This window comes from Marmota marmota, unplaced genomic scaffold, assembly GCF_001458135.2.
Source record: "Marmota marmota marmota unplaced genomic scaffold, marMar, whole genome shotgun sequence".
Taxonomy (NCBI): Eukaryota; Metazoa; Chordata; class Mammalia; order Rodentia; family Sciuridae; genus Marmota; species Marmota marmota.
Window position 1 is genome coordinate 2,874,829 of NW_025999977.1, and position 18,019 is coordinate 2,892,847.

The 18,019-nt window shown below is 41.0% G+C and overlaps 1 protein-coding gene across 2 annotated transcripts in view; it reads left to right on the forward strand.

Annotated features, from left to right (window-relative positions):
* The first annotated feature begins 1,714 nt into the window (after nt 1–1,714).
* The window catches only part of Tgfa (transforming growth factor alpha), a 99,894-nt gene continuing 83,589 nt past the window's right edge, over nt 1,715–18,019 (forward strand). The window contains exon 1 of one of the 2 annotated variants that reach the window (XM_015479551.2): nt 1,715–2,228. In XM_015479551.2, coding sequence (XP_015335037.2) covers nt 1,877–2,228 — 352 coding nt within the window. In that variant the 5' untranslated portion in view covers nt 1,715–1,876. The remainder of the gene's footprint in view (nt 2,229–18,019) is intronic. The other variant, XM_015479552.2, reaches the window with a different exon arrangement.

An 18,019-nucleotide genomic window follows, 5' to 3' on the forward strand; every position in this document is an offset into this window, starting at 1 on the left:
CAATTAGAGAAGGAAAAGTTTATTTGGGGGCTCACAGTTTCAGAGATCTCAGCCCATAGATGGCCAACTTCATTCCTCCTGGCCTAAGGGGAGGAGGAATGAACATCACAGCAGAAGAGTGTGGTGGAGGGAAGCAGCATATCAGGAAGCAAAGACTCCACTCACCAGACAGAAAATATTCACCCCAAAGGCACACTCCCAATGCCCACCTTTTCCTGCACACTCTACCTGCGGTCAGTCACCACACAGTTAGTCCCCATGAGGGGATTAATTCACTGATTGGGTTAAAGCTGTCATAACCCAATCATTTCACCTCTGAGTGTTCTTGCATTGTCTCACACATGAACTTTTGGGGAACACCTGCTATCTAAACTATAACACCCACCAATGCAAATCATTAAGGCTGAAGAACAACAAAATGTCTTCTAACAAATGTAATGAAGAGAATGATTTACTAATGCAAATTTACACTCTCTTCAATGTCCCCCTTTGACAGGTATTTCCTACCCAAATGTTGAGATAAATGGCCAGGTGCTTTCTTTGTTTATTTTTAATTCGTTATACATGACAGTAGAATGCATTTTTAAATTTTTTAATTCTAATTTGTAATATATGACAACAGAATGCATTACAATTCATATTATACACATAGAACACAATTTTTCATGCCTCTGTACACAAAGTAGAGTCACACCATTAGTGTCCTCATACATGTACTTAGGGTAATATTGTCCATCTCATTCCACATTTTTCCTGCCCCTATGCCCCTTCCCTTCCCCTCCCTCCCCTTTGCTCTGTCCAGAGTTCCTCTAATCCTCCCATGCCCCCCCCCAACCAGCCCCATTATGAACCAGCATCCTTATATCAGAGAAAAGATTTGGCATTTGGTTTTTGGGGATTGTCTAACTACGCTTAGCATTGTATTCTCCAACTCCATCCGTTTGCCTGCAAATACCATGATTTTATAGAATGAATTTTGACACATTGTACACAAATGGAGCCCAACTTCTCATTTCTCTGGCTGTATAGGTGCACAAACTGGCAAAAGTCAATTCTGAGACTCAGAGCCTCCTGCAAGGCAACAGCTTCCATCTTCCAGGAAGAGTGGGGCTGCCCAGGAACAGCGAGGCTGGAGGAGGCAGGAGAAAAGGGTTAGTCTGTGAGCTCTATGGCTGGTCACTGACTCTCTGAGGGATACTCTTCCCTGTGGACGGTCCCTGAGACATCTATGGGTCGTCCATTCCCCGCTCGGAATATCTTTCCTTTGTTCCATCCACCTCCTAAATTCCAGGATCAGGAGTCAGCTCAAAACCACAAATTCTGAAAGGGCCACCTAGGTGACTCCCACCGAACATCCCTCTCTTTTGTCACATTTGATGGAGTGCTGCTAGTTCCTAGCCTCAACTCCCTGCATCAGGGTATGGGTAGCATTAGGGGTGCACATTCAGGTTTCCTCTTCATCTTCATTATCAGTGTCAGGTTAGAAGTAAATACTAAGATTCCCTGATCTTCACGATGTGCCCAGGAGGCTGACGTCCCTAGAATTGATGAGACTGAGGACGAAGAGGGAAACCTAATTTAACAAAATTTTGGCTTGATTATGGGGAGCATTTCCTTGGGCCAAGTAATGGCAGGCAGCCGGCAAAGTTCACAGGTCGCATTCCTGACCCGCGTCTCCAGTTCCCCGCCCGCGAGAGGCCGCTGGAGCCGCCCTCAGCGCAGGTGACAGGAGCCCGGCGGCTCTGCTCCGCCGCCTAGAGCCTGGAAACTGTCATTGCGCCCAGGGACCCTCGAGCTGAGCAGCAGGAGTCGACCCCGTACGTAGGGGCCGGCGGGCGCACTACACTGGCAGTCTGAGGGTGGTGTCTGAAGTCAGATGCTCCCTGTCTTTTCCTTGGCCTGGGTGACAGGCTCGCGCTGCCCTGCTCAGGGAGTCCCGGGTTGCCCCGCCCAGCCGCCCGCGCCCTGCTCGGTGCGTGCAGAGTCCCCGCCCCCAGTCCCCACCCCCCGTAGCCTTAGGGGGGCACCCCCATTGGGGCTGGAGGGTGGTCCGTCGTGCCCTGGTNGAGGGGGGCCGGCCCTGCTTTGCCAGCGCCTTTTTTCCCCCCGCACCGCGGCGCCGCTCCGCCACTTGGGCACCTCAGGGAGGGCAGGAGGCTGGAGCGCCTGCTGCCCGCCCGCCCGTAAAATGGTCACCTCGGCTGGACAGCTCGCCCTGTTCGCGCTCGGTAAGTACACTGCCTGCTGCTCGTGGTGCGCCCTCTGCGACACCCCGCTTCCCCCGTCCCTTCCTTTTCATTTTTTTTCTGGGGGATTTCTGTGCAGGCAGGAGAGTTGAGGGTGGCTAATGCTTTTAATGGGTTGGAGCCTGGGAGGCAAAGGGAGACGCTAAGAATTACAAAGAGAGGGACTGTCAAGCGCCCGGGCTTTCCCTGGGTAGTGGCCGCCTGGGCGGTGCGTGAGAACGCCAGGGAAGGGGAAGCGGAGTGTGAACGGGTTTGAACTTTAATCCGCCGCGGCTGTGTGTCTGCTCGTACACAAGCCCACACCTACTGCTTACCTGGCTGCCTCCAAACCGGTCTTCACCGGCGTTGGTGGCGTGTAGACTCTGAGCCGCTTTGGAGCCGGGGGTGGGCGTCCGACCCTCTCTGGCTGGCCTTTGCTTGGTATCTTGTACCCCCTGCCTACCCTTGAGCCCCAGACGGACAGAAGTTCAGGGTCCCCTTAGGCGCCCTCAATCTTCTAACTTTAAGAGCTCTTGAGCTTTGGGGTAGGTTTTGGATTTTTGTGCGGATTAGTTTTTCTTTTAATTAACTTCCTTGGAAGAAGTGGTTTCAGTGTCAGTCGAGGGCAGGAGTGAAACCCTAAGCAGAGCGTTGCCAGTTTCCTTTGAGTTTGTTCTTGGAAATGAATGAGGGGTGGAGGAGGGGAGGGGAAGTTAAACCGCGCACACCTGGGGTTGGTCTGGGTGGCCCGTGCGCTTTTCTACCATGAAGTTCATAGGTATGTCCGTACGTGGTCAGGAGCTCAGGGGTGCACGCTGTCTGGGACTCTTGCCCCTAGTGGTATTGGGTCTCTCAGGTGTTAGCTGATTGATGATCAGTCCAGGTGTCCCGGTTACCGCTGCAGCCTTCAGTGGAAGGAATTGTAGCGATCTCCTGAGTCTCACCTTGCAAAGCAAGTTGCTGGCTACATCGCTATAGGACCATTAAAGTCTGAAGAAAGCTTTAGAACACACCCCGCAATGCCCAGAGCTGCGACCTCATCCAGTTAGTGTAGGATTGCAGGGGGTTCATGGAACAGCCTGCAGTACTGTCCTTGATACCGTGATTAAGGGTGATGAAGAATCGCAGCAGCAGGGAACTCATCCTCTAGGGGAAAATATGGGGCAGTCGTGGAAGGAGATGCTCTCTGCATCCTCGCCTAAAACTCACCAACAGGTGATATGATTATAGGCAGCTTTTCACCTCCTTCCTAAGAGCTCCCCCTTTTGCATTTTGTATTATGTATTGTGTATTGACTTGTTTCAGTACAAAAAATTTTTTTAAAGCAGTGAAACATTGCAGATAAGTGGAAGCCTCCTGGATAGATTCCCTGTTCTGAGGTGGTGTTGTGAGGTTTTTTTTTTTTTTTTGCAAATAATAGTAGCAATAATAGCTAACACTATGTGAGTGCTTACTGTGTCAGGCACACTACTAGTTTATTAACTCATTTAGTTTTCACACCCACCTGATTATCATTCCCATTTTCTCCAGGAGGGAAGAAAAGCCCACAGGGCCCACAGTAAGTAGTTGGACCAGGATTATAAGAATGTGGAAGAAATATGGATAAGGAAATGTCACTTTACTTGTGGTCAGAATGGTACCAATCTCTCAGGAGTGGGATTTTGCTTTAAGGAGAGATTGGGTAGAATACCCTGGAACTTTCTTTGCTATTAAGTCAGGTTTCCATTGAACTCCTAGAACCTCAAGGTGGTTATTCGGTGAAAATTTAGAGACAGAAAATGATGAAGGCAAACAAATTTGAGGAAGTCTTTGAAAGTTTTCTGCCCCTACCCACAACCTCCATCATAGCACACTCATAGCAAAGACGTGAAATTTTTCTCTTTTGTCTAAGAATGTTCTCTCCAACTTGGTCTTTGTTTCCTGCCTTAAGAAAAAGATGTATAAACATAAAAAAATTGATCAATATGTAAAAGCTGGCTCATACACTTCCAAAATGTGAGCAGTTGAAAAAAAGTAGAAAAAAAAAACAGTAGTAATTTACACCACTAAAGACTCCTTTTTATTTATATTTCTTTAAAAGAAAAATCAGAGCTGTCAGTTCTGTGCATTTACTAGAACTGCTGCCTCCCACATGCATCTTTAATTTGCCATGTTTCCTCCAAAGCTGCTTTCCTCTCTAATTTTTCTTAAATTAGTTAAAGGCAGTTCCAGGCAAATCAGTCTGTTCCATTGCTAAGCAAGATCTAGAAAACCTTCCTGGCTGGGGACAGTCTGAGAAGGGCTATTAGGAGTCTGAGCTAATGCTTGATTACTTGGAACCTGAATGCTGCTGATTAATGCTTTGAGTGACAGAGTGTGGAGACTGTTGCCCAAATGGCAACTTTGGAAACGTAACTCAGGTTCCCATAGGGGCTGCCATCCCATGTAGGGTTTCCATTGCTGGCAGACACACACCACAGGGTCTTGGCACTTCCAGTTGCACGTCCTCCTCAGTGTCCAGGGAACAAGATGTAGTCTCCAGCAAGATGCTTAGCTAATCTGTGCCTTGTTTTTCTCCCTGTAAAATGGGGATGTTGAGAATTATCGGATATATTGAATATATTTAGAATGGTACTGGCTTGTAGTAGGAGCTTTTCAATCTTAATACCAATTCACCGCTGTGTTGTTGTTGTTACTTGGTACCCTGTAGAATTCTAGGCAGCATTGCAAGTTACGTGGGTTCTATAACTGGAAGAGTTTGTCCATTTTAACTACCTCAGCTCCCTGCTCCTCACCATTTCTAGGCCAGAAAAATACCACCCAACCTGAAAAGCTACCTAGGTGATTTCTGGTGGATATCAATTGGTAGAAGTCAAACTTGAGCCAGTTTAGGAGTTCTTTGGGAGAGATGTCATGAGCTCTTTAATTTTTGATGTGAAGCATTTGTGCCTCCCTTTTAATATTCAGTGATCACTTGTTTATTCAGGACAGCACTAAGTTCCATTTTTCTCATCTGTAAAGTGGGAATAATAAAACTGTACCCACCTCACAGGTTGTTAGGAGAATCAAATGAGATGATAAATATGGAAGCTATTTATAAATTATAAAGGCTACACACAAAATGAAATTGATTTTATGATACAGAAATGAGGTTATAACCCAAGATAAACATTTTTATAGCAGTTCTCATCAATGAGAACTGGAGGTAGAACTGGAGGCTGTTAGAAGATGCCAAGGGCGGGCGGAGGTGGAATAGGTCACCTTCCTTTTGGAATTTAGGACTGAGGGATCAGTAGAGGGACTGAAGTAAGACGTTTCTTTTCTCCATTACATGGAAATGTCATCTTTCAGAGTAGACTGTGAAGGTTTGCCTAGGACACATGTTTTCCATACTGGGCAGTCATAATTAGGGAGTGTTCACTTAGAATGTGGCTGTAAAGGGGTATATAGAAGACTTCAAGGCTGAATTTCCCCTATTTGCTTTTCCAGAATTTGGTTTCCTCAGGATAAAGTGATCTTTCTGTAAATAATGTCCCCTGCAAAGGGGACTTTTCTTTCAGGAGCAAATGATGCTTCGTGTTACTGTTACTGTGGTAACATATGAAAAATAGATGACTTTTTCATTGGACCTATCTCCAAGGACCTTTTCAAAGTGTGTTTTGTACAAGGTCCTAGTCTGTGCACTGCCACGAACAGGCACTGGCTCAGCCAGAATGAGAATGGCTTGTACACATGGAATTAGGCATCTTCTGTTTGGTTTCACACTCGAACCTTCCACAGTATCTTCTACAGCAGTACCCTTAAATCAGAATCACCTAGAGGGCTGGTAAGCACAGGTTGCTGGGCCCCAACCCAGTGTTTCTGATTCTGTAGGTGGGAGAGTTTGCATGCCCAACAAGTTCCCAGGTGTGGCTGATGCAACTGGTAGGGAAGAGGCGGGTGGGACACTTCAAGAACCACTGCTCCTCAATCAACTGCCATTGGGGAACGTTCTGGCTTCAATTGCTTTGTAAAGTACATTCTGACATTTGTAAATACTGCTGTGGGTTTATGAACCATTATTCAATGTACTTCGAAGGTCTGTCTTGCTGACCAGGGCAGAGTTAGAATTCTTGCTGAGATCTCTTAATTGTTATAAGTGTGCTTGTACTTTATCCGTGTAAGTTACACCCACTGGTCCTGTGTTATTAAAGTCACCAGCATTAATCATATTACTTATTTTATTATTATCACTATTATTTGGTACCAGGGATTGAACCCAGAAGTGCTTAACCACTAAGCCACATCCCCAACCTCTTTTTTATTTATTTATTTATTTTATTTTGAGACAGGTTCTCTCCAAGTTGTTTAGAGCCTTGCTAAGTTGCTGAGGCTGGCTTTGAACTTGTGATCCTCCTGCCTTGGCCTCCTGATTATTATTTTTTTGATTGCCCCAAAGTTGACCATTGTTTTTGCCACCATTTCGAATATTTTTGATCACCTAATTTTAATTCTATCCTATATTTAAGGTTATTTTTAGATGAAGGAAGATGGGGAGTTTTATAGTGGTTTTGGCTAGCTTTTTTAATGTTCCTTATCAAATGGGAAATACAGAAATCTTTCAGAGAATCAGGAAAGCCAGAAATCTAGGCTATCAGAACCCTCTCTCAGGAGTTGTTCAATTGCAAGGCACATTCCCTTCGGGCCACCTCTAAAAATCTGGGTCAATTCTTTTCAAGCATTATGAGTTTATTGTATTGAAGATGACTTTAAAAATAAATAGTTATTACCTAGGCTTAGAAAGAGTTGGAAGTTTATTGAAATGGAGCTTGATGTCTTTTACAAGTGGTTTGTCTTAAGTCGGAGGAGACAATTTTTGCCTGCAGAGTTCCTCCCCTACTTGGTGTATTCTGTGATCTTGCATTTAATTTTTTTCTTGTCCTCTTTCTTACCTCAAGACCTTCTGTCTTCCTCACCTGTTTACACTCTTCAAGTACTTGAGGAAGGCTAGGATTTCCTTAATGGCTCAGACCTGAAACTCTTTTGTGGAACAGCTCTTCTGCTATTGCCTGGCCTTTTTTGGTTTTGGTCTTTGTGTTCACATTCCCGGTCCGGAATCCTGGGAGCAGAGCCCTGGCTCCTCGTATCCCTCCTTAGGTAAGGGTGGTCGGTGCTTGGCCTCTGCTAGCTTGAGAGCTCCTTGGTTTCATCTCTACCTGGGCATCTCTGATCGTGGCTCCTGGAGTGCCTGGTGCAGGATACTTCAGGTCCAGTCTCTGTTGACAGTCACCGGGTTGTTAACATCAATCCTAAACAACTCTTTATTATGATCACCAAGGGTGGTTACATACTAAGTCTTGCATCACCAACACCCCAGTCTTCAGAATGTTGTTTACTTGTTGTAAAAAAAAAAATATGACTTAATGCTTTTAAACATTAACATTTATTTGCTCTAGCACATTTGGAAAATTAAGGAAAGTATAAGAAACGGCTTTAATGACTTATAATTCTGCCACCACATGATAACCATGTTTAACATTTTGTTAGAATCTGATGGAAGAATGTATAGGTAGATATTCCCTTCAAAAGTGTATAGGAAGCTGGGTATGGTGGTACACATCCATAGTCCCAGTGACTTGAGAGGCTAAAGAAGGAGGATCATAAGTTCAAGGCCAACTTGATGAGACCTGGTCTAAAATTTAAAAAATAATAATAATGGGTAGGAAGGTAGCTTGGTGTGATCAAGGATTCCTGGGTTTAATATCCAGTGTCCACCTCCCCCGAAAAGTATACATGAGTTCCAGTTGGCTCACACTGTTTGTTTTTGTAATTTAACAATCTTTTTATAATAAACACCTTTATGTCATTAATATATAACATCATTTCTAGTGGCTGGGGAATATTCCCTTGAGTATAAATACTATAATTCAACCAATTTTGTATGATTTGGGCCTCATAGATCTTTCCTATATTTAACTTTTATACATAATCCACACACTGTTTTTGAGAATATTAACTAATACACCATTTTGGAAGTGAGTATGGTAATAGTTATTAATAACCGAGTCATCAGTTCCACATTTGCTATATCCTGTGTAAACTCTCATTGACATTTGCAAAGAAAAATGTCAATGATTATTGAATGATTACCAGTACCACACTGCTGTAATTATTTGAGGAGATTCTATATTTTTACATGTAACATGGTGGTTTACTATGTAGATATTTAAAAGGATAAAGTTTTTCACGACAAATTCAAAAAGACAGTTTCCAGGATTATGTGAATAGTACAGTCTCTTGGTTTGAATGGGTTACTTTTTTTATAACAAGCATATACTAAGTTTATAATGCTGGAAGTCAAGGAAAATCAATGATACAACAGTCTTGTCCTTAAATGTTTGGCACATCTTTGATTATTTAGGATAAATTCCCAGAAATTGTCCTTTTTTTCTAGCAGTTTACAAATGTCTACTTTCTTGAATTTTCTATAATACCATAAGTTGGGCTTAACATTTGCCAGGTTGATTGGAGAAAAATATCTCAGCCACCTTTTCATATTAGCTATTTGTTAGAGTGGGTAAATTTTTAAATCATTTGTCATCTTGTTATTTTGCATTTTAACCTTTTCAAAATGTCTTGTTGATTTATCATTCTTTTCAAAGGGCTTTATGATGACAACATTTTATATAGAAAGGATTTTAATCATTTACCAGTCATATAAGTATTCTTCTTCCCCCATTTATTATTTATCTTTTACTTTTTGTTTATGGCATTTTGATATTCCTAATGTTTTTATTCTTATTTAGCAGAAATTTTAAACCTTTCTCTGTAAGTTTCTATTTTGCCTATGTATTGAGAAAAGCTTTCCTTTATCCTAAGGTGAGGCAAATACTTTCATACCTTTTTCCTTCTAATCTTTAGATAGTGGTTGTATATTGAAATAGTCTATCTATAATTTATTCTAGGGTATGTTATATGATACAATTCATATTTAATTTTTTTAATGAAAAGTCAATCAATAGTTTCAATTGCTATGGAATAAGCTATCTTTCCCCCTGTTGTTTGAAGTATCATCTTTATCATATGCTCAATTTTTATAAGTCCTTGAATCTAATTGTGAAATTTCAGTTTGGTTCCATTGCTTGGCATTCTGAACCTTGTTTTGAATTTGTTCATCTGTTTATTTTATTTACTGAGCACCTGTTCGGTGCTGGAAATACTTCTAGGTGCTTGGGAATCAGCCAAGAGGGAGACAAGTCCTGGTACTGATGCATCTGTGTTCTAGTGGGTGAGACATCCCCCTGCTGTCTCTTCTGATTGGCTGTTGCTGGTCTATAAAAGCTCTTTTCATACTGGTGTTTTAAAAATTCTAAGATTCCTTCAATTGATTCTCTTAAGTTTTCTAGTTACATGGAATGCAATCTTGAATAATAACTTTCCCCCCTTCCTTTAAATATTCTTGTCTATTATCACTTTTTATAGTACTGACTAGAACTTTAAGAACAATATTTTTTAAAAAAGCAGTAGATATCCTTGTTTCTCTTCATAGATACGCTGATAATGTTTGTGCATTTAATAGTTAAATATGTGGCTGTGCTGACTTTTGGCTGTGTGTGTTTGTGGTATAGGTATATATACATATTTTTGTTTCTAAAATCTGCTTCTCTTTGTAATTTAACAAATGTTTTGCATTTTGTTGTATTAATTATGTGTGTGTGTGTATGTGTGTGTGTGTATGATGTTGATGGACCTTTATTTTATTCATTTATTTATATGTGGTGCTAAGAATCAAACCCAGTACCTCACACATGCTAGGCAAGTGCTCTGCCACTGAGCCACAACCTAGCCCCTATATAAGTTTTTTGAAGCAGGAGGAGATAACATGTTTTTTTTTTCCCTCACAATGTTCTAAGGACATTTATTGACTCAATTATGTTGACGCCATCTTTAAATTCTTGGCATGAACCCTTGGCTATGTGGTATTATTTTCTCTCTATACTACTAAATTTGACCCATTGTGAGTTGTTTGGGACCTTGTTTTCCTTTTTTAGGTTTTGATATTAGCCTTACACCAACTTTCTAAAATAAATTTTGAAACATTTCATTGTGCTTTGGTAGTTGAAATATCATGAAAACACGTGGTTCTTGGGGAGGCTTCAAAGAAACAGCTTATGAAACTTCTGAGCCTGGTCCTTTTTCAGTGGTGTAGTAGTCAGCTTCTTTGCCTGTAACAAGACACCTGAAATAAAGAACTTAAAAGGAAGAAAGACTTATTTTGTTTCCTAGTTTCAGAGGTTTCAGTCCATGTTCAGTCCAATGGACATGGGTCCATTGCTTTTGGGCCCATGTGAGGCAAAATACTATGGTGGGAAATGCGTGGTAGGGCAGAGCTGCTAACCTCATGACAGCTGGGAAAGCAGAAGGAGAATCTGCTTTTATAACAGAGTTCCTCCCCCCCCCCCAAATCCATTCAGCTGTGAATTCATAAATGGATTAATCCATTCATGAGGTCAGAGCCCTCAAGATCCAATCACCTCCCAAGAGTGCCCCCTCTGCATCCTACTGCATTGGGGACCACACCTTCAATGTGGGAACTTTCTGGGGACAGGTCAGCTCCAGACCATCACAAATGATTAGTTCAACTTTCCTATTTCTCATATCAGTTTTGATAATGTTTTCCTCACAATCTGCTTAATTCAGATTTGTAAAATTTAACATAGATTTATAAATAATCACTCCTGGAAAATTTTCTTTTTGCATCATTGGTGACCTTAGCAAAGTAAAATAACGTCAGCACCAGAGTCCCTCAAATAAAATAAAATAAAATAATCTTGATTACATTTAGGCCGAAAATGATTTTGAATCATTAAAATTCAAGGGAAAGTTTCATAAGACCAGATACAAAGCTTCAGTTTGTTTGCATAACACATATACCAAAGTTGTCATAGTAATGACACCTCTGATTCAGTGGGGACATTACTGCTAGGTAGCATCCTCTGCTTTCTTAAGCTTTAAAGAGCTTAGAAACCTCCAGAAACACTATTATGGCCATTAGGTGCTACTACAGCACAGCCAGGGCTTGTGTGGGAGAATATCTTTTTATTGTTCATTGGCTTTAGTTTTTGTTTCTTTCTTTTGTTTTTAAGATCTGTACTTCTAGGTAAAAATATTAGATTCCTAAAGAGTGAGCATATCTGCAGCTTGAGTTCTTCAGGTCTTCTAATCTGAGTTTGAATGAGGTCACTCAGCAATTGTACTGGGTGCATGGAGGATAGATGTGTCTTTGCTGTTCTTTCGTCATCTCTTGCCAGGTCTGAGGCATTCTCCGGGTAATTACTGTACCTCCGAGAGGCACAGGAGATTAACTGGCTAAATGGTGCACGTAATGTGGTGACACAAAAGCAGCCAAAGCTGATAAATGAGAGGTTTGCAATTACACACTCTTCTCCCTTCTCTTTGCCAGGCCTTGGCAACCCATGAGGGGAAACACACATCTAGCAGACTTTGCTGGATTGAAAAAAGAGCTTCAAACCTGTAACTTTTACTGTGGTCTTGGCCCTGAGGAATTGGCATGTGAATTATGGCTGAACATGACCTGTTCACCTTGTTCGTGACTGACCTTGGTTGGAACCTCCAGGCTTGAGCCCTTCTCACCTTGCAGTGGTTTCTGGGTTATGAGTTTTGCATTCAAGTTTTGCATCATCAGGCTGGTTTGCATGCTGAACACACATGCAGATTGAAACAATGACAGATGTTTTTTGCACATAGCAGACTTGGGTGTTATAATTAGGGTTTCAGGGGATGACTCACAGGTCCCTAAACTGGAATGAAAGCAAGCCTGGGGCCCAGGCTCTTTTTTTTTAGGGTTGTGAGGTCAACTCATAGATCATACAGTTGGAGAATCCTTCTGAATTTGGCATATTCCTGAACCCCATCAACCCACCCCCATGCCCTCTAAAGAAAATCCCCAAGGCAAACATAACTACTTGTGCTGGCCACAGTGTAGACCACTTCGTGTCCATAAAATTTGGTCACCTCTGGTTGCCACCTCGGTAGGTGGGTGTTCAGGACCTGCTCCTTCTCTATCAATCTTGGTTAAGCCCTGCTGATTCTTATTTTTTTGGATTGAACCCAGTTGTATTTAACCACTGAGCTACATCCCCAGCCCCTTTTTTTGTTTGTTTGTTTGTTTGAGATAGGCTCTCACTAAGTTGCTGAGGCTGGCTTTGAACTTGGATCCTCCGGCCTCAGCCTCAAGAGCTGCTGGGATTACAAGCATGTACCACCGTGCCCGACTGCTCATTCATTTTCCCAAAAGGAGGCATAATCCAGAATTTACAGACAAGAGCATCTAAAAACACCCCCAAATCCTGCTCACCAGACATCTTACCAGGTTTAGCTACTGGCTACGCTACCAGCCTTCTTTCTGGGCATAGATACAGATATTTGTATATTCACATTTTCCCTCCAAAAACAGCATTTGGTGGATTCTGTTTTAAAATCTGCTTTTCACTTATAGTACATAGGGACAATATTTCTATGGTAAACATATACATACATAAATGCATTTTATGGCTATAATGAATTCCATTATACAGCGTTCACTTAACCATCTCATACTGATGGAGATGGAAATTGTTTTAAACTTTTAAATATTCAAACCTGAAATGAAAATTCTTGCAGCATATTTTAATCATTTTCTATGGATAAGTCCCCAGAAATGCATTTTTCCACTTAATATAATGTTTTGACAACATACTTTCCAGAAAATCTTGTGCATTTGTAATTTTTATCACCTATGTGTGAATGCATATTTATCAGCAAACCTGCCTGTGATGAATATTATCATTTTCTACACTATGTAAATTAGTATTATCTTAATTTGTATTTCATTGGTTTTTAGTAAGATTGAATGCTTTTTAACATTCAAGTATTTCAGTTTATTTTCTTGTGAATGACATATTTATGTCCTTAAACCATGTTTAGATAGGTTCTTATTGATTTGTAAGTGGTTTTTAAAATATGCCTTAAAAAATGCGCCTTAACAATATGCCTTAAAATATGACTTAAAATATGCCTTAAAATATTTTGTCTTTTAAATTCATATGTGTTGTGTGTTAGGCTTACAGAAGTGTGGTTTTGATTTTGGTTTTAACTTTTAAAGTCTTAAAATCTGTTCATAATTTCTTGATGGTTTCTCCTTTTGTGTGATGCATAATTTTGGTGTAGGAAGCGCTTTTTCTATGGCCTGCTGATTCCTAATTTTTTTCTTGTACTTTTAGGTCTAAATTTTAATTCAATGGGAATATATTTTGGGTGTCAAATACAAGATAAAAATCTAATCTGTCTTTTGTCAAATAATGATCCAGTTACTCTAATATCATCTGTTGAATAATTTTTTTTTCTGCACTCACAGATTTCATCCCACATTTTTGTCACCTGAGACGTTCTTAGGAGTAGTTGGGTCTATTTGTGGCGTTTTCATTCTGGTCCACCGATCCGATGATCACAGCTGTAAGAACCACTCTTTGGGATTAGGATGTATCATTGTCCTAGGAATTTGGGGCAAGAAATATTGAGAACCAGGAAGGTAAACAGTGTGTTACAGTAGATACTCATCACTTTTCCCTGTGATGAGATTCCTCCTCCCCTGCATCCTAGGCAGTGTGGGAGGGGGGGATTACTTACCATGTTTATATCCCTGGAGAGATAGGATGATTTTTCTCATTCCCTAGGGTGGCTAGGGCTGGTGGGCACTGGGTCTCACTGTACTGAAAAGCCTGGTGAGCCAGATTATATTCCCCTCTAGTCTTTCCGGAACTCTATGCTCTACAGATAGAAATTGGAAATCACAAGGCAGGCCTACAATCCTCCAGGTGGCATTCTGGTGAACTGAGACTTTATATTTTCATGTCACCTTCTCATGTGGGAGTGCTGTAGAATATGACATGACATGCTTGGAACCACAGACCAAACCTGGTGCATCACTCTCTGGAACTTAGATTCATTAGAGACTGAGAAAGGAACTCCACCAGCTAGTTATAACATGGTTTTCTATATTAAAATAAATTCAGATGTGTTAGTGAATAGAATTAAAGATTGAAATATCAAAAGTAATTTTTAGGATAAAACATAAGACAAGATAAATTGTGACTTCCTTCCCCCATTGGCTTATTTAAGACTCTGCTCCCAGAATCAAGCGAAATAAGTACAAGTTTCCTCTCTTTACCACTTTGGGGGTTTTGCTGGAAAAGTTTGAGAAGTTCTGTCCCATATGGATGACTAATTTTCAGATACTTAGAGTAGAGCATAACAGTGACTTAAATAACTATCATTTTCCAGTTAATGTATTTAATATGTTTTTTTCTGATTTTCTAAAGTGGAAGCTTAGATTATTGACTTTGGACCTTCTTTTGTGATAGCATCATTGAATGCCATGAATGTCCCCATAAACACTACTTTTTCTATACCCCACACATTTCAACAAGTTATGTTTTTATTTAATTCAAAATATGTTTATTTCTTTTGATATTCCTTGTTTTGATCCATGCACTTTTTAGAAACATGTTGCTAATCTCGTAGATGGGAATTATTCTAGCTATCTTTCCATTATTAATTTCTAGTTTAATTTCCATTGTGGTTCATGAGCATCCATTGTATGGATATTTCTTTAAATTTGCTAAGGCAAAGTGTGTTTTCTTGAGAAGAATGTGTATTCTGCTGTTGTTAGATGACATAGTCTATAGATGTCCATTATATCCAGTTGATTGATAGTGTTGTTGAATTCATTTATGTCTTTACTGCTTTGTGCCCACTGGATCTTATCATTTCTGATGTAGGGGTATTGAAATATCTACCTGCGATGGTAGATTCAGCTTTTTACTTTTGCAGTTATATTAATTTTTGCCTCATGGACTTTGGCACTGTTGTTAGGCACATGTATACATTAAGGGTTGTGTGATTTCACCATCTTTAATGATTCTAAAACTATTTTAGAGTCTTTCAGTACCTGTGGTCATCACTAGTAAACCCTTTACCCCCATGTGGTACCTGTAGTTGATGCTGAATTTGCACTATTACCTGTGAATGGGAAGTTCCGGTGAAACTTGATTTCTGACTTAATTAAACAAAACTCTGCTCTATTTTAATTTTCTTTGTATGTGTGTGTGGTGGGGGAAGAACCAGAATTAAAATCATTATTTGAAATTCCTGGAATAATTCTGTCTTAGGGTCAAGATGATAGACCTTCTTCTGTTGAGGCCACGATTTCAAATTAAGTTCTTTTTTTGAACCTCTATGAAGATTTTGACTAACAGACTGGTTACGCACCAGTGAACCACTTGAAAGTTAAAAGATTTATGCTTAGGAAGACAACATCCACTCACTATGTAATATGAGCTTATTTTCTGGTGATGGGCCTCTTTCCCTTACTCTGCAATAGGCGGAAAATAACCAGAACAGTCCTTTCAACTCAATTGGTACTTTGGATTTCAGATACAAGGCTAGGCATTCTTAACAGTAAGAATGGATCGTGTGGAGTATCGTGGCTACCGTCTCATGTAGGATATGTTAAGTGATCAAACAGTAGTTGTGATTTTTTGTGAACCAAGTCTAATGTAACATTTAGTTCTTAATTTACCCAATGTAGCTACTTTACTCACTTCATGCTGTATCTATCATACAGCCAATGGGATGAACAACAAAAATAAGATCAATCAGCACAAAGGGAGGGGTCCTATTGATTTGTTCACTTTAGTAGATATAGAAGCATGTATCATTACTCTGCTGGATGGTGGTATTAATACGTAGGGAACCATGACCTATCCTTTGTCCCTCAACCCCCATGAATTTCTTGTGGATAGCGGCACAAGCAGACATCATTTTTTTTTTTTTAAACGAAAGGGCATGAAATGCAGAGTCGATGTCTTGGGCTCAAAAGGAGTTGTCTTGGTAAAATAGGGCAAGGGTACTTTGTGTTGATAATGCCCCCCACTTAGAAGGGTGCTGGCACATGGAAAGTTCTTTAAGTGCCTTGCATGCTGCACAAATTCCTTTAACACATTTAGCAGTTCTGGGAGTTACACTGAGTATTCCCATTTTATAGATGAGGAAACTGAGACACAAAAATGTGAGGTAACTTGCCCACGCTTCCATAGCCAGCATGTAAAGGAACCAGGTTTTGGATCCAGGGCCCTTACCTGCTATTCTAGCCACCCCAGAACTCATTCTGGTTCTCTTTGTCAGTCATGGAAGGCTGTGAGTGCTGAGGTGCCTGGAATGGTTCATGTGTGTGGGAGCGCCATTTTGTGGCAGACATTGACCTACGTGTAGTCAGACTTCAGATAGCTCCTCCCTTGCATGGTACCATGTTGAGAGTAATCCCCATGCAGGTCATTGTCATGAAAAGAAAGACTACGACTTCTTAATACTATGAAATATCATAAAGAAATAACTATGGTAGAGGGCCTTTTCCCTATTCTATGGAGCCAAGGTGTTCCCAGGACAGATAATCAGTCACATGAGACAAACTATTGACATATCTTTTTTTGTGATCCGGGAACTTATGATAATTTTGTTAATAGGAGCCTGTTTTCATTGCAAGCATACATTTCTTTCAAAAAGGTGTTTATTTTAAAGGGGGGATCTCTCCCATGGATGCAATCTGTCCCCCAGTAGGTGACATGCCTGAAAGTCACAAAGCTTGTGACCTGAAGCCTCTAACATCCTCTGCTGGGGTGCTGTCCCCAACGCCTCCTTCTCCCACTTCAACTCCAGCCAACATTCCCCCCAAATAATAGCAGAAGACAGAGGAGTCTTTCACACTTGTGAGTTAACACATTTAGTTCTTCACAGTCCAACTAAAGATAGAACCTGAATTAGCACGTTCGCTAATAGCTGCCATACTTCCAAACGCCTCTCCCCCAACTTTAGCGATGACACATACCCTCAAAAAGCACAGGCATTTCTAGTTGACTGTATAGAATAGCAGACAAGAACACAAAGAGCACTTGCAGTTTGGCTTGCACGTAGGAGCGTCACTCGGCTGGAAGCATTTTTTGATGGCCTTTGCACCTCTGATTTGTCACTTCAATATCTGGTTAGAGTCTGGATCCCAATGTGTTCCAGAAGGGCCACCGTATGAGCATTCTTCAAAAGTGTGCTCAGGGTGTTTTTTTTCTTTGGGGAAAGGTGAGAGAGTGGTATACACGAGCAAACCATGTATTACACATGAAACAGCAAGTGTAATGGATTCTTTTAAATGGACAGTTTTTAAAAATCTGTATATTAAAGGACCTTATTGGATGATCCTTTTCTAGAAAAAAAAAAATCTCCCCTTAATTTGTGAATCCAAATCATTCACACGTCTGATTTGCTTGAAGCAGATTGCATCCACTACAGAGTCCAAAAAAATAAAAATAAAAAGTTGACTCACTGGTGACTGTACACAGCTCATTCTGCTGGGCCACAGGGAGGAAGAGGTGATGTTGTCAGACACCAGCTCCTGAGACAGGAAAGAGAGCAGCTTATTATGAAATTGCTGTTGCTTCCAGAGCAGAGGCCTCCTATCTTGCCTTTCCCACAGGTTTTCTGCACCTCGAGCTGTGGGCTCTTCCTTTGAGTCTCCTAATGTCTTGGTGACCTGCTCCTTAGCCCTCCTTCCTTGTCTGATGGGTGCCTTTTAGTTGTAACATTCTGTGGTGGTGGGGGGGGGCAAGGTTTAAGTTGGGGGAACAGAACAGTCACTTTGGGTCAAAAATTTTCATCTTTTCAGCTTGTACCTTTGAATCCCAGGATGTCAGAGGACACAGAGCTGGTGAATGATAACAAGGAAAAGG